The following is a 13463-nucleotide window of genomic DNA, read 5'->3' as shown; positions in this document are numbered from 1 at the left end:
AATACTCAATTATAATGTAAACAGACAGAAAACAGGGCCAAGGGCAATCCATATATTGTCTTTTGATAGGCCACCTCTGAAAATACCTGCCTTGCTTTTGAGGATGAGTACACTGAAAACACCTAACATTCAGCCTTTGAAAAAGTACCACAAAAATAATAAAAGGTGCACAGTACCCAGAAGTAGAGGAAGAGTCCAGCTCTGAAGATGAGCTGTTCTAGGATAAAGAAGAAAACTTTAGAAAGATTTCTGGCATCCTCAGTCATATGCAGAAAAGACATGGTCTCCATGAAACATGAGATAAGAGGATGGGACAAAAAGGGTTAATGATCATAAAAAATTACTAGGAAATGGAAGAAGTCAATAACAATAAAAGTTTGTCAAGGACAGTAACACTAAGACTGAGACTGTTGAAAAGCAAATCAGCAAACCCACCAAACAAAGAACTTAAATGGCTAACGTGTCTGTACAACTACTCAACCACATCGTTGTCAAAGGGCTACAAAATCAATTAATAATGAAGTGCTACTTTATCCCTGAAAGTTGAGCAAAAATGTAGAAAGTCAGATAATACCAAATATTGGTCAATACGTGAAGAAATGAGAACCCTGGTGCTCTGCCGCTATGACTGTGGATGATACGGCCATTTTACCAGAAATTAATGAAACTGAATATGCATATACCCTGTAATAGAAGAGATAGAATAAAATAAGATGTTCTTCCAGAATGCAGAGGACAAGGACCAAGAGATGAAATCATGGAAAAAATATGATAGATACGGATTTGGGAAATGAAAGACAACACATAGATAATCAGGTATTCCAGTGGAGAGGCAAGAATATATATGAATATTAATGTAATATAAATATAATAAATGCCTAGTATTATATTTTATATATAAATGCTATATTTATATAGTATATTTATACTTATGTGTATATATACATGTGTGTGTATGTATTTATATATATATATATATATTTTTTTTTTTTTTAGTTAAAAGACTTGAGGGTATAGATTGAAGGACTCCCTGTATTCCAGATATAATCAAGAGTGCCACACCCACATCTATTTAGGCAAATTTTTTGAATTCTAAGAATAAAGAAAAAAAATCCTTCAGGCATCCAGAGAAAATCAGATACCTACAAATGAACAAGAATCAAAATATCCCTGGATTTCTCCTCTGCATCGCTTTGTAGTTTCAAAGGGAAAAAATGGTAGCCCAAGAATTTTATATCCAGATAAATTCTACCATGTGTCAAAGCAGCAGAGGGTCATCCTAAGCAAATTTTCAACCCTTTACCCTCCTTCACAATATGAAAAGATGTTCTAGCAGGTTAAGACAAGAAGCAAGATTAATATATTCAGAATGGAGAAGTCTGAATACCAAAGGGAACAAAAGGAAACATTAAAAAAAAAAAAGAATAAGACTGCCAACAAGATGATGAAAGCAAGACCAAGTATTTATTGCAGCAATAAGCATATATTTTAAAATCCATTCATGTACTCATTTCAAGAAATATGCTTAAAAACAATCTTAATGGAATACAAATAAAAGGAGAATCAGCTATGGCAGGCAAATGCAAGCAAAAAATAAAGGTTTCAATGTTAATATCAAATGAGATACTAATTCAATATTAATATTGAGCAAGATATTATATGAAACAAACAGCAATAAAATGACAAACAGGGTTATTTTACCTTGATAAATATTTTAATTCTCAGTTCATTCAGTAATTATCTATTAAGTATCTGCTGTTTGCACCAGGGAAGTGTATCCATTGCTGAAAAATAAAGGTGTAATGAACACTTATCCTCAAAACAACATAAAATCAAAGCATATAAAGCAAAACATTTGAATAACATGGAGAAATTGTCAGAGACAATAGAGAAAAACTTAACATACCTCTCAGTCTTTGATAGGTCAAGTAAGCAAAAATACAAAGCATGTGTTAATAATGTAATTGGTTAGCTGGATTATATCTCTTATACATCAGAAGTCTGATAAAGAATTTTATAGCTTACAACTAGAGACTGCATCTGTTTTTCTGGCCAACATGGGACTTTCACAAAAATTGATTGTATATAGGCCACCAAAAAAAAACCTCAATAAATTCCGAAAGCAGACACTGTACACACCAAATTCTCAAAACAATGCAATAAAACTAGAAATGATAACAAAATTGTAAAATAAAAAGTACTCTCTGAAATAAATAATCCTTGGTTAGGGATTAACTTGAAGGCTCAATCACAGTCTGCTTAGAAATGAACTTGGTTGTGTGAAATAAGGCAGGAGAGCCCAGAAAGATTGGGTCTTCGAGTTAGGGCGCTGATGCCAACAGGGCTGTTGTTGCAGATGCTGGGTGACTGTGCTGGGGGAGGAAGGCCTGGCAAGCTCATAGGATGCAGGGGACAGCCATCAGAGGGAGAGAGAGCATTGGTCTTAGAGTCCTTTAGGCCTGGATTCGAATTCTGCTTTTACCTCTTATTGACTTTGCTGGATATCTCAATAGCTTTCCATTTCTGGGCCTTGGTCTGCATATTCAAAGCTGGGGCTGTTGAGCTGTATCAGTGGTTCTCAACCTTCACTGGGCATTGTAATCACCTTGGGAAGTTTTAAAATTATACTGATGCCTGGGCTCTATGCCCAGAGATTCTGATTCACTTGGTTTGGAGTGGGACCAAGTCATCAATATTTTTTAAAATATCCCCATGTGATTCCAACGTGTAGCCAGAGTAGAGAACTCCAGAGCTAGATGATTTCTCAGGTTTCTCCAGTTCTGGAGTTCAGCAGTGCTACCTGGCACCTGCAGTCTTTGCCCAGTGGAAGAAAGGTTTAGGAGGCTAAAGCTAGAGGAACAGTGATGCAAAGCAATCTAATCAAAGCGTGCATTATCTCAAATGGTGCAGAAAATGTCAGTGCCAGTTAATATTTTGCACCCAACATGATTTAGACCCGGGGCATATATTGTACTCCAAGCCCATTGTAAACACAATGGGCCATTTATTCACTGAACAGTAACCACTCTAATTACCTATAGGGCAAACATATGAGGTTGTTCAAGCAACAATTAATTGTGGACCTGGAACTAATGGGACAATAACAGCAAAGTATCAACCAGAGTGTGATTCAGAAATCACATCAGAAAACCAAAATTTTCCAAATTGTATCAGATAAGCATTTTGGGGGATGCAATTGCACATATACCAATCCCAGGTCCTGAAATAGTTGCTGCCTGATTTTTCTAATAGCTCCTTCTTACACTGACCATAGGAAGCTGGAAGTGTTATTTTAATCTTGAGAGAAGAATAAGACACTAGGTTTGAGCAGACTGTAGAAAGCTTCTATTTCTTACACTCGCTGTGTGACCTAAGTATCACCTGAAGGGGCAGGGGTGCTGACCTTGTTTGGTTCTAGGATTCTCTTTGTGAATCTGATGGAAGCCATGGATCCTCTTTTCAGAAAAATGTGTGTGTCTGTATGCACATACATGCCCACACAAGCTTTTTCATACAGTTTTTAAGGAGTTCTCAGACACTTTGCAGCCCCTCTGCGTTCTTTCTAGGCCATAGCCTCCGTTTGCGCACCTCCAGACACAGGGATCTCGCTACTTCCAACAGCAGGCCTTCCCTTGCTGGACAGCTCTGGATTTGAGTGTCCTCAATATATCCAGCTGGGATTTTCCTCTCTCATTGGGCCTTATTCTACCCAGAATTTTTTTTTAACAGTTGATCTATCCCTGACCTTTACCAGTCTTGGGATGATGTCCTGTCTCTGTGGGGATCTTAGAAATTGGTTCCTATAGGTGCTCTCTAGCTCCAGGTGACAGCTGATGGGTTGTTGTATGTTCAGCTCCAACAAACAGGACCAGCTGAGACTGCTGAGTGGATGCAGGAGATCCAGGGATCCTAGGTAGTGGCCATCTACTGTCTGAGACAGATCAGGGAAAGGGACAAGATCTCCACTGCCCTGCTCTGCTAAAGTCTTGGGGGGAAAAGAAGTGCTTCCTCAGGTGACAGGAGGAGCAGTAAAGCAACTTCAGCTGGGGCCTGAGGGTGCCAGGATGTTACTTCCCTGGATGTTAAAGTTGGACTCTGAGATGTATTGGATCTAGAGCTGCTGAGACAGCAAGGGTGGGGAAGGAAGGCCGGTGGCATCAAAGAGTGATCTTGCTCAGCCTTGCCCTCTCTGGATCAAAGATTTAAATGAAACAAGAGAAGGAAGGAAATACTATTTTTTAAAAATAGTATTGGGAATTCCCTGGTGGTCCAGTGGTAAGGACTCAGAACTTTCACTACTGAGGGCATGGGTTCAGTCCCTGGTCAGGGAACTAAGATCCCGCAAGCCGTGCAGTGCGGCCAAAAATAAAATAAAATAAAATTGTATTTATGTATTTTGAGCACAAAGTTTGGTGAATGAAGCATACTGAATAAAGTTAGATAAAGTAACATTAACTAGTGATGCACAGACATAACCACAACAGTGGTCACAAAATTCTGGAGCTATCAGTACCCAACAACAAAAAATTACTATACAAGAGTTTATTAAATACTTGCTAGACACATGAAAAACAAAACGATTTGTCAGGGACCACAGGATCTTATAAAGCCTAACGGCCAACCAAGTCAGCCTGTTCTTGAACCTGTGCTGGAAGGCGCTCATCACATGCGGGTACTGGGTCTCCTCCATCCTCTCACACCAGGCGACAAACCCGTGAGGACAGACAGGGGAGGATGATAGACAGACTAGAAGGAACCATGGAGGAATTCTTTTATAATCTCAGAGTGGGAAAGGCCTTTCTAAATATGGCATAAAACCCGAAGACAGAAAGAAAAAAAAATTAATAATTCAGCCACATTAAAAAAAATACTTCTATATGGCAAAAGACACCATGAGAAACAGCAAAAGAAAAAGTACAAACTGGGGGAGAATTAGCAACTTATATCACAAAGGGTTAATCTCCCTACTATAAAAGATCACTAATCAATAAGTGATTACTACTGATCAATAAGAAAAAGACTCAGAGTACAATTGGAGAACAAGCAAAGGATGTGAACACTTTCCAGAAAGAAACTGCAAATTGCTCTTAAACGTAAGAGAGATACTCAACCTCACTCATAATAAGGTAAATGCAAATCAGAACTACAAGAAGATGCCATTTTTCTACCATCACACTGCAAAGATCAAAAAATTTGATAACCGCCTTCTGTGGATGAGGCTGAGGGAAAGAGAAAGCAGAGATCAGAGGAAATGTTATAGAAGAGGTGACATTTAAGCTGTGCCCTGTAGGACAGATAATTAAAATCCAATTTAGCAACTCACTGGCACTTAAAAAAAGAAGGAATAATAAAGGGAAAGATGGACAGATTTGACTACTGAGTGTAAATTAAAATATACATACACAAAATGTAAAAGCAAACAAACTGGGATATTTGCAGCAACTGTAATAGCCTGAGTTTGAATGCTGTACGTATAATAGTCTTCATTAAATTCAATAAGAAAAGCATTAGAATACCACTCAAAAAATAAACAAGAGACATAAAAAAGCAATTCCTAAAATAGGACATACAACTAGTTATCGGCCACATGGAAAAATGTTCAACCTTATGTATAACCAATGAATGCAATATGATTCCAGTTCTGCAGTGATAAATCATTAATAAATTAGATAGAAAGATGTTTTATTTCTGTCCGTTGATAAGAGTGTGGTGAGATTGGCCCTCTAATTATAACTGTCTAGTGGGTGTGTAAATTGATGCAATCCTTTTTGGAAATAAATATCAAGTCTTTAAAAGCTCACATCCTTTATCTGGGAAATTTCACATCCTAGACTCTATCCTACAGAAATAGCCTGAAATATAGGGGAAAAGTGCCAAGCACAAAGACGCTTGTAGAATAATATGACAATAATGACAAATTAGAAACAGTCTAAATGCCCCCAAATTAAACATGATTCAGTGAATTATGCTATGTTCATATGCTAGAATATTATGCTGCTATTAAAAAGTTTACATGTTAAAATGTTTACAAGAAGTTTTAACAGGACGGTTAAATGCTTGTAGGATAATGTTAAGTGAGGGAATAAACAGTTCAAATGTGTATGTAGAATGATCTCAAGAATCTTTTTTTAAAACATTGCCATGCATGGAAGAAGGATCAGAAGGAGCTAGACTACAACATTAATGATGGTTCTTTCTCCTTATTTTGCATTTTTAAAAACCTTCCCTTCAATTATAACTTGTTACTTTTGCACTAAGAAGGTTTAAAAATATTTTGCCTGTGTGTTTGTACCTCGAGTGAGAACTAAAGACCTCTGTTCCCTTAGGAAAGATCCTGGGCCCACAGCTCTGAGGTCCCCCCAGTAAAAGTGCTGTCTCTTTTGTGTTTTCAGCTCTCTTTTGCTGCCACCACGCCTGTTCTAGCAGATAAGAAAAAATACCCCTACTTCTTTCGGACGGTCCCATCAGATAACGCAGTGAATCCAGCCATCCTGAAGTTGCTGAAGCACTACCAGTGGAAGCGAGTGGGCACACTGACCCAGGACGTGCAGCGCTTCTCCGAGGTACGCTCTGCCGAGAGGCACGATCTCACCCACCTCCGGGCAAGGGGCAAGACAGCTCAATCAGGGATGGGCTCTGACACGGGGCCTTTAAGCTGTTGAGGAATTCGATTGTGCGCAGGACAGGTGAAGGCCTCCAACCTGCACAGCTCAGGAGTGGAACCCTCTTTTCCGTTGTGCCGTTTGGCTAAATCGCGTGGTCTGTTCCCTCACTGCCCCTGTAGTGTGTTGTCCTTGCTGCTGACCTATAGTGGCCGTCTAAAATCACGAGGTGCCGCCAAGAGCCTTTCTCCTGTGAGGAGGGTTTGGGGAGGAGCTGGCTTGGAATGAAGTTTCCAAAGTCACTGTGGATTGGGTGGTTTTTCTGGTTTTGTTTGTTTGCTTTAATGACTTACACGTATACATCAGTACTTGGTGTTCTGGGGTTTATTGTTGCAACAATAACAGCAACAAAAAAGCCACATTATATATAGTAAAAAAAAGAAAAGGGCTGCTTTACCCAATCCCTCTAAATCCACTTTCTCTTCCAAGTGAAGTCCTGCTTTCTGTGTAGTGTTCATCTGCCCAGACCTTTTTCAATATATTTAAACCCAAATGTCCTCATACTAGATAGTTTGCATTTTTCACTTTACAACAGACCTTAGAGATCTTGATTGACTTCGTTCTTATTAATGGGCCACGGTGTTGTGTCCCATGGATAGATGGTAATTTATTGAATGTTTACAGCTTTTTGATATCACAGCCAACACCTTCCCACCTAGGTGTGCATCTTCATAATAGATTTCTAGAAGTGGAATTATTGGGTCCTTTAAAATGTTGAGACAAACTGACCTCCAGAAAGGCTGTTCCAATTTCTAGTCCCTCCAATGACATTTGAAAATTCCCATTTCCACATATTTTTACTATTCGCAAATCTTTAAGAAGTTTTCTCCACTCAGCTGAGTGCAGAATGGTTTCTTGTTTTTCTTCCTAGTCTCTTTATAGTTCCTACTTTCCTATCTTCTCCTATGTGTGCTCTTGATACATGGAGCCTCCCAACAAGGTAAGACATTCCAGGTGTGCTTAGCAGCCCAAGAGAAAAAAAACAACTGTGAGCTGATTTGGGGGGAAATGTATGAGGCAGGTGTCCAGGCAGACCTCAGTGAGAGGAGTCAGGGAGGACACGCCCCTTCTGCCAGTGTGGGGCGGGGGATGGGCGGGGAGAGCATAGCAGGGCTGGGGATCACAGACCTGGTTTCCACTCCAGCTCTGCACTTACCTTTCTGAAGCTCTGCCCTGTTTCTCCTTTGGGAAGGAGAGGCCACTCCATGCTTTGGCTGTGCTACCTTAGAGAAGTCACCTCACTTCTCTGAGCTGTGGTTTCCTCCCCTATAAGATGGGGACAGTAACCCTTACCATGCCTATTCCTGCAGAGTTGTTGCCAAAATCAGATGAGTCATGAATTTAAAGAGCTTTGTAAACTACAGTTTATGCACGGAGAGGGATGTTTTCAGAGGTGCTTGAAAAGCAGACGTGTTTGGCCCCACCATCTGCAGTCATCCAAACAAGGCCAGCTTTTCCCTGACAAGATGGTCCTGATCTTCCCACCTCTGTTTCCCAGTCCCTAGGGAGAGGCACAAGGGGAACTTCACCTCCAGTGGGAGTGACTCACTGCCAAACACTGAAGAGGCTTTTGCTGGAAGCCTGCCCTTTATACAGCAGCCACAAATGTTCTGAAATGAGTGTGAAACAGTTCAACAGGGAGGGTGGGGAGGGCCAGTCCTGTGGTCCCATTAACATGAGACTCTGCCGAGATTTGGAGGGACCTGCTTTTTTTCCAGGGGAGCCTTTGTCTGACAGAGCCTGAGGGGCCCTTAGAGACAGCTCCCCCAACCTCCTCATTGTATAGAAGGGGAGACTGAGGCCCAGAGAGGAGAAGGAACAAAGTTCAGGGTTTCAAAGCACCTCCGAAGCCATGAAAGATTGTTGGCAGAGAAGTTAGGACTGAATCCTGGAGTCTGGATGCCTAGTCCAGACCTCCCATTGCTCCTTCTTTCCATCTATAACTTCCTGCAGTCACATGGGAACTACCTGTGTGTAGCCTTGGAGGTTTGAAAAACCCCAAATCTTTGGTGTAAAGAGGATAAATGATCAGCCCCAATTTGGTTGAGTGCTTTATAGATTTCCCAACACTCTCACAGCTGGTTGCCCTGTAGGGAGGGGTTATGGTTCCCATTTTACAGATGAGGAAACTGAGGTCATGGAGGGTGGGTGCCTTCTTGCCCCAGGGCACTTGCTGGTAAAGAGCCCAGCCCAGGCTGGAAGCCTGACAGACTATTGGTCAGTGTTTTCGCCATTACTCTGTCCTCACTGGGGTCAGGTGTTGGCAGTTTGGTACCACATCTGTGTCCCTGCACAGCTATGTTAGAGCCCTCAGCTGGGTTTCAGGGCATCTCAGCGGGAAACCTCTTTTCTAAGGACAGGATGTTGCTTGGTAGTATTGCTGGCAAGAACCCCTCTCAATTTAAATCTCTCAGCCCAGCTGACTCCTCTCTGTGCCCAAGGGCTTTGGCATCCCTCTCCCGATGTCTGGGCTGCATCGCTGGAGTGCAGGCCCTGGAAACTTGCCAGGGGCTAACAGCTTTTTGTGAGTGCAAAGGAAACTGGATTCCTTTTATGAAACTGGTCGATCCGCAGCATCAAGCACTTCTGTTCCGGACTGGTACACTGGAAGGAATGTCAAATGAAAGCAATCCTGAAGTTGGAGGGGATGAGGGGAGTGAGAGGCCAGGGTGCTGTGGCATCCACATGGGCAGTGCAGGCACAGGATGGAGGCAAGGATGAGGTGGAGATGAAGGCAGTGAGTAGGGGTGCCTGGGAGGACCAACAGAGACAGCAAGAGGGCTATTTGAGCCTCTTCTCCCAGCTCCAGGTTCTATGCTCTACTAAACCATCTTCACTGAGTTATTCTTTGGGTTCCTGATTCCATGATGCAACTAACCAGCTAAGTACTGTTGGACAAATCACTCAGTCTCTCTAGGCCTGAGTTTCCCCTTCTGTAAGATAAGGGAGTTGGGTCAGTTGACCTCTAAGATCTCTCCTAGCTCAAGGAATCTGTGGTGAGGGTTTAGGGAGATCTGGTCACTGACCCTGATCCTGCCACTCCCAGAGGTGTGACCATGAGAATTACTGAGCTTCTTTGTACCTCAGTTTCTTCCTCTTAAAAATGGGGATAATAATGGTTAACTCTAAGGGTGGTTGTGAGGATTATATATGTTCAGAAAGTTAAAGTGCTAAGAGGAGTGCCTGACTCATAATAAGCACCATGCAAGGGGTGGCTGTTATTTTTATTGTCATCTAGAGTCTGGTTCCTTAACGCATGGCTGGCTGCCATTCAGGAGCCCGGCTGTGTGGCGGGGTGTAGTGCCTGCCACGAGCACAGCTCCCCTTTCCTCCCCTCCTTCCAAGCCGGCTCAGAGACTCCCTGCCCAGTCACTGGTCCTCAGTGATCTCGGCGCTCCTGGGGCTGACCTTTCCACACCAGAGTCTCCCTCAGGAGTTGGGACCCACCGAAGCCTTTGATCTGTACAAGACCAAAAGGGCACCATCTGCAGAGCTTCCTCTTCGAGGCGCCTACCCCTTCGGCCCTCCGCGGCTCTCTGACGCCTTCTCTGCTTGCCAGGTTGCCGTCTGCCCCACCAAAGCGGTTTCTGGTCACCTCCTCTCAAGTTGCCACTTATACAGCTTGGGGGACATGCCCAAAGATGAGGGCAGGGGACCCCGTGCTTGCTTCTAATCAAGGAGTCAAACTTAGTAGAATCGTCAGCCCTTCCCTGCTGCTCTGAGCAGGGATGAGCTCCTTGGGGTGGCCGCAGAGACCCTTCACATCCCCTGAGGCCTCCTTCTCTGTCTCATCTCAGGCACTTCCCCCTTTGGTCCAGCCTCTTCTCCGTGCTGGCTCCTCTCTGTGAGGCGTCTTCCCCCACACCTGGCTCCGCCTTCCTCCCCAGGCTGGGACAGGTGTGCCGCCTCTGTGCTTCTCTCCCCTCGGGCTTCACTCTGTACCAGCTCCTTGCACAGGGCAGAGAAATACCCCATCTGCTTCCTCATCGGTCACCTGCTGCCACTGGACTGGAAGGCCCCAGTGGACAAGAGCCTTTCTGTCCCCTCACCCTGCATGCTGCCTGGCGCGTCTGGGTTCACCAAGGATGTCAGTAAATCAATCTCTATCCATTAGGCCAGATTCTTAGGGGTGAATACGGTGATTTCCTTTCTGTGGCCCATAGTCTGACTGCAGCTAGGATGGTAGATGGGGGTGAGAGGGGTACAGAGAAGTCTCAGTCCCTGTCATGAGTCGCTGGGGCCATGGGGAAGAAGGGAGGCACTGGCAAAGTTGGGAAGTCACATTCCCACAGAACTCAGCTCAGGTCATTCTGTCATCTGTTAACTGAGTCTTGTTTTGGATGTGACATTGTTTGTTGTTGGAGGATTCTTCTAGAGATCTCAGTGGAAAGTTCTGGGCTGGCCACTGGAACCAGCAGTGACCTGGGTCCTGCCGTGTGGTTCTTCTGGGTGGCGTCAGTGTTGGGCATTGGAAATGAGCACACTGTAGTTTGTGTCTGAGTTATGTGTTTTGCTCCCTGGGATGTTCATTCTGAGTTGTCATCACTTCAGAATCCTCTCTTACCAGGATCGGGTAATCCCATCCTCTAAAGCAGTTCTTGCAGGATGGTCCTGGACCAGCAGCATCAGCAATACCAACACCTGGGAACTTGTTCGCAGCAAATTTGAGGGCTCCACTCCAGGCCCCCTGAGTCAGACCCTCTGGGGTTTGAGAATCCCTGTATTGGAGGAATGGGAAGCCTTCAGCTGAGGCCACTGTGCTCCTAGGCCCACTTTATCAGAGAAAAGGGCCAGGCACACTGAGCCACCTCTGACCTCTGTCCTTGGCTTTCCTCTAGGCTGCAGGATCACCTGGGCCACCCACATACCTGCAGATCTTCTATCATTAGGAAGCAGGAGGAGACTCCTGACAGATCAGATTCTAATCCTGACGGTCCTAGTGCCCCACCCTGCGCCCCAGCTTCTATTTGAAAAACTTGCTGATGCTTTTAGGTGATTGGCTGTCTGCCCCCAAGCGAGAAACGTCCTCTCCTTCTTAATGCTTTTACCTCCTGCTCTGTGAGAGACCTGTGGGCCAGCCAGCAGGGACTGCTCCGTATTCATCTTGCCCTCTCCCAGGTAGCTATCTGTGCAGCCTTTTTAGCGCTGAGGGGAGGGCTCCATTATTTCCCAGGGTGGTATGTATATGTGATATGATTTTTGTACAATTTTAATAGTTGTGTATTTATGTTATTATATACCAGGGGGAAAAAATTACTAGCCCATCAAAACTGACCTTCATTGATGTTCTTGTTTAGAATGAAATCTTCATTTAAAAAATGAGTTTGTTTAGAGGAAAATACTAAGCTAGCAAACACATAGGTGGTGCGTGTACACAGTGAGATTGCCTCTAAGAGGGTACAGGAGGGACTGAAGTGTGAGGACCACTGAGATGGATGAGGCCATTTAGCTGCCTGTTCATTTAACAGATGGGGCTGGATGAGGGGTAGGGGGTAGTACTGGCAATAGACTTTTCCTTGAAGCCCTGGTCCAGTGCAGATAGTCAATGGGAAAAACTCCAGGTCAAGGTCAAGAATTGGCCCTGCAGACCTTCAGGCTTCTGAGGCCGAGATTCCATGGGACAGACTCTGAGGTTCAAGCAACACTTGTTCCTTCATGTGCATGCCCCCAGGTGGAAGTGCAGGCAACTAGCAGGTGCTCTGCCCACCCATCCCTGCAGAGCGGGAAGACCCACCGTGGTGAGAACCACCCTCCGTCAGGGCCTGCGGTTTCCCGTCCTTCTGCCATCCTGGTGGCAGCGTGTACACATGTGGGGGCACATCCAGGCTTTCTTGTCCAGGGGTGGCTGCAGTGGCTGAGCTTTCTGAAGAAAGGCAGGCTAAATGCCTTGGTCTGGCTCAGAGCTCTGCCCTTGGAGAGATGGCCCACTACACTCCACTCTCCACTCTAGAACAGGGAGGAGATGGTGGATGTGTCCTCTCTCGCACTCCACAGCAGGTCTTCAGAGCCAAGCACCCACCCACCTCACACACCCCAACTCTTAAAAGAAAGGAGCTGCCCTGGACCCTGCTCAGAGAGGATGGGATGCTTGGCTGGGGTCTGTGGTGCTAGCCCCAGGGCTCATGCAGGGCCTGGGTGAGTGCCACACTCACTGCTCACCAGGGCTGTGATATAAGATGTATCTTCACCCAGGCTGCGTGGACCCCGGAACACAGGGGTGAATGAGGGCCCAGAAGGAGATCCTGGAGGTTTCTGGTAGGGGGGGGGGTCCTGGCCATCCACCTCAAAGCCCTCACCAGGGACACTTCCTGGGGCCTCCTGCACAGTCCCTGGGCCAGGTTCCCAGAGCACAAGACGATCCCCATAAAGCAGCTGTTGCACCAGGACCTCTGGGTAGGAAAATGTAATTATGACATCATCTACTGCCATTTATGGGGCACCTACTGTGTGCAGGCGATGACATTCAGTCGCCCAGCATGGTCCGTCTCCATTTGGAAGAACAGACTGACTCAGGAAGGATTAAGTCACTTTGCCAAGGCTTCACCAAGCGGTGGCAGGTATAGGTGGGTGTGAACCCAGGTTTGTACCTCCCCTTGTGGAGAGAAGGAGGCCGCGGGCCTGGGCCAGTATCCCCCATCCATCCTGCCCAACACTCACCACAGGAGCAAGGAGGTAGGTATCTGGTCCAAGCAACCCATGTCTCAAGCAGAGCTCCTCACAGTCCCCTGGAGTTTTTGCTGTGGGATTCTGCATTTAAGTCTTATGATCTTCCCAGATCCCAAATCTCAGAGCCCAGCACTG

At 44.9% G+C, this 13463-nt stretch overlaps 1 protein-coding gene across 1 annotated transcript in view; it reads left to right on the top strand.

Annotated features, from left to right (window-relative positions):
* GABBR2 (gamma-aminobutyric acid type B receptor subunit 2) overlaps window positions 1–13463 on the top strand; it is a 369399-nt gene that overhangs the window by 143764 nt on the left and 212172 nt on the right. Inside the window, exon 3 of the mRNA XM_007197049.3 lies at window positions 6393–6563. Coding sequence (XP_007197111.2) covers window positions 6393–6563 — 171 coding nt within the window. The remainder of the gene's footprint in view (window positions 1–6392; window positions 6564–13463) is intronic.

Source organism: Balaenoptera acutorostrata, chromosome 6 (assembly GCF_949987535.1).
Source record: "Balaenoptera acutorostrata chromosome 6, mBalAcu1.1, whole genome shotgun sequence".
Classification (NCBI taxonomy): Eukaryota; Metazoa; Chordata; class Mammalia; order Artiodactyla; family Balaenopteridae; genus Balaenoptera; species Balaenoptera acutorostrata.
Note: the sequence above shows the minus strand (reverse complement) of the source record. Positions and strands in the feature narration are given on the sequence as shown.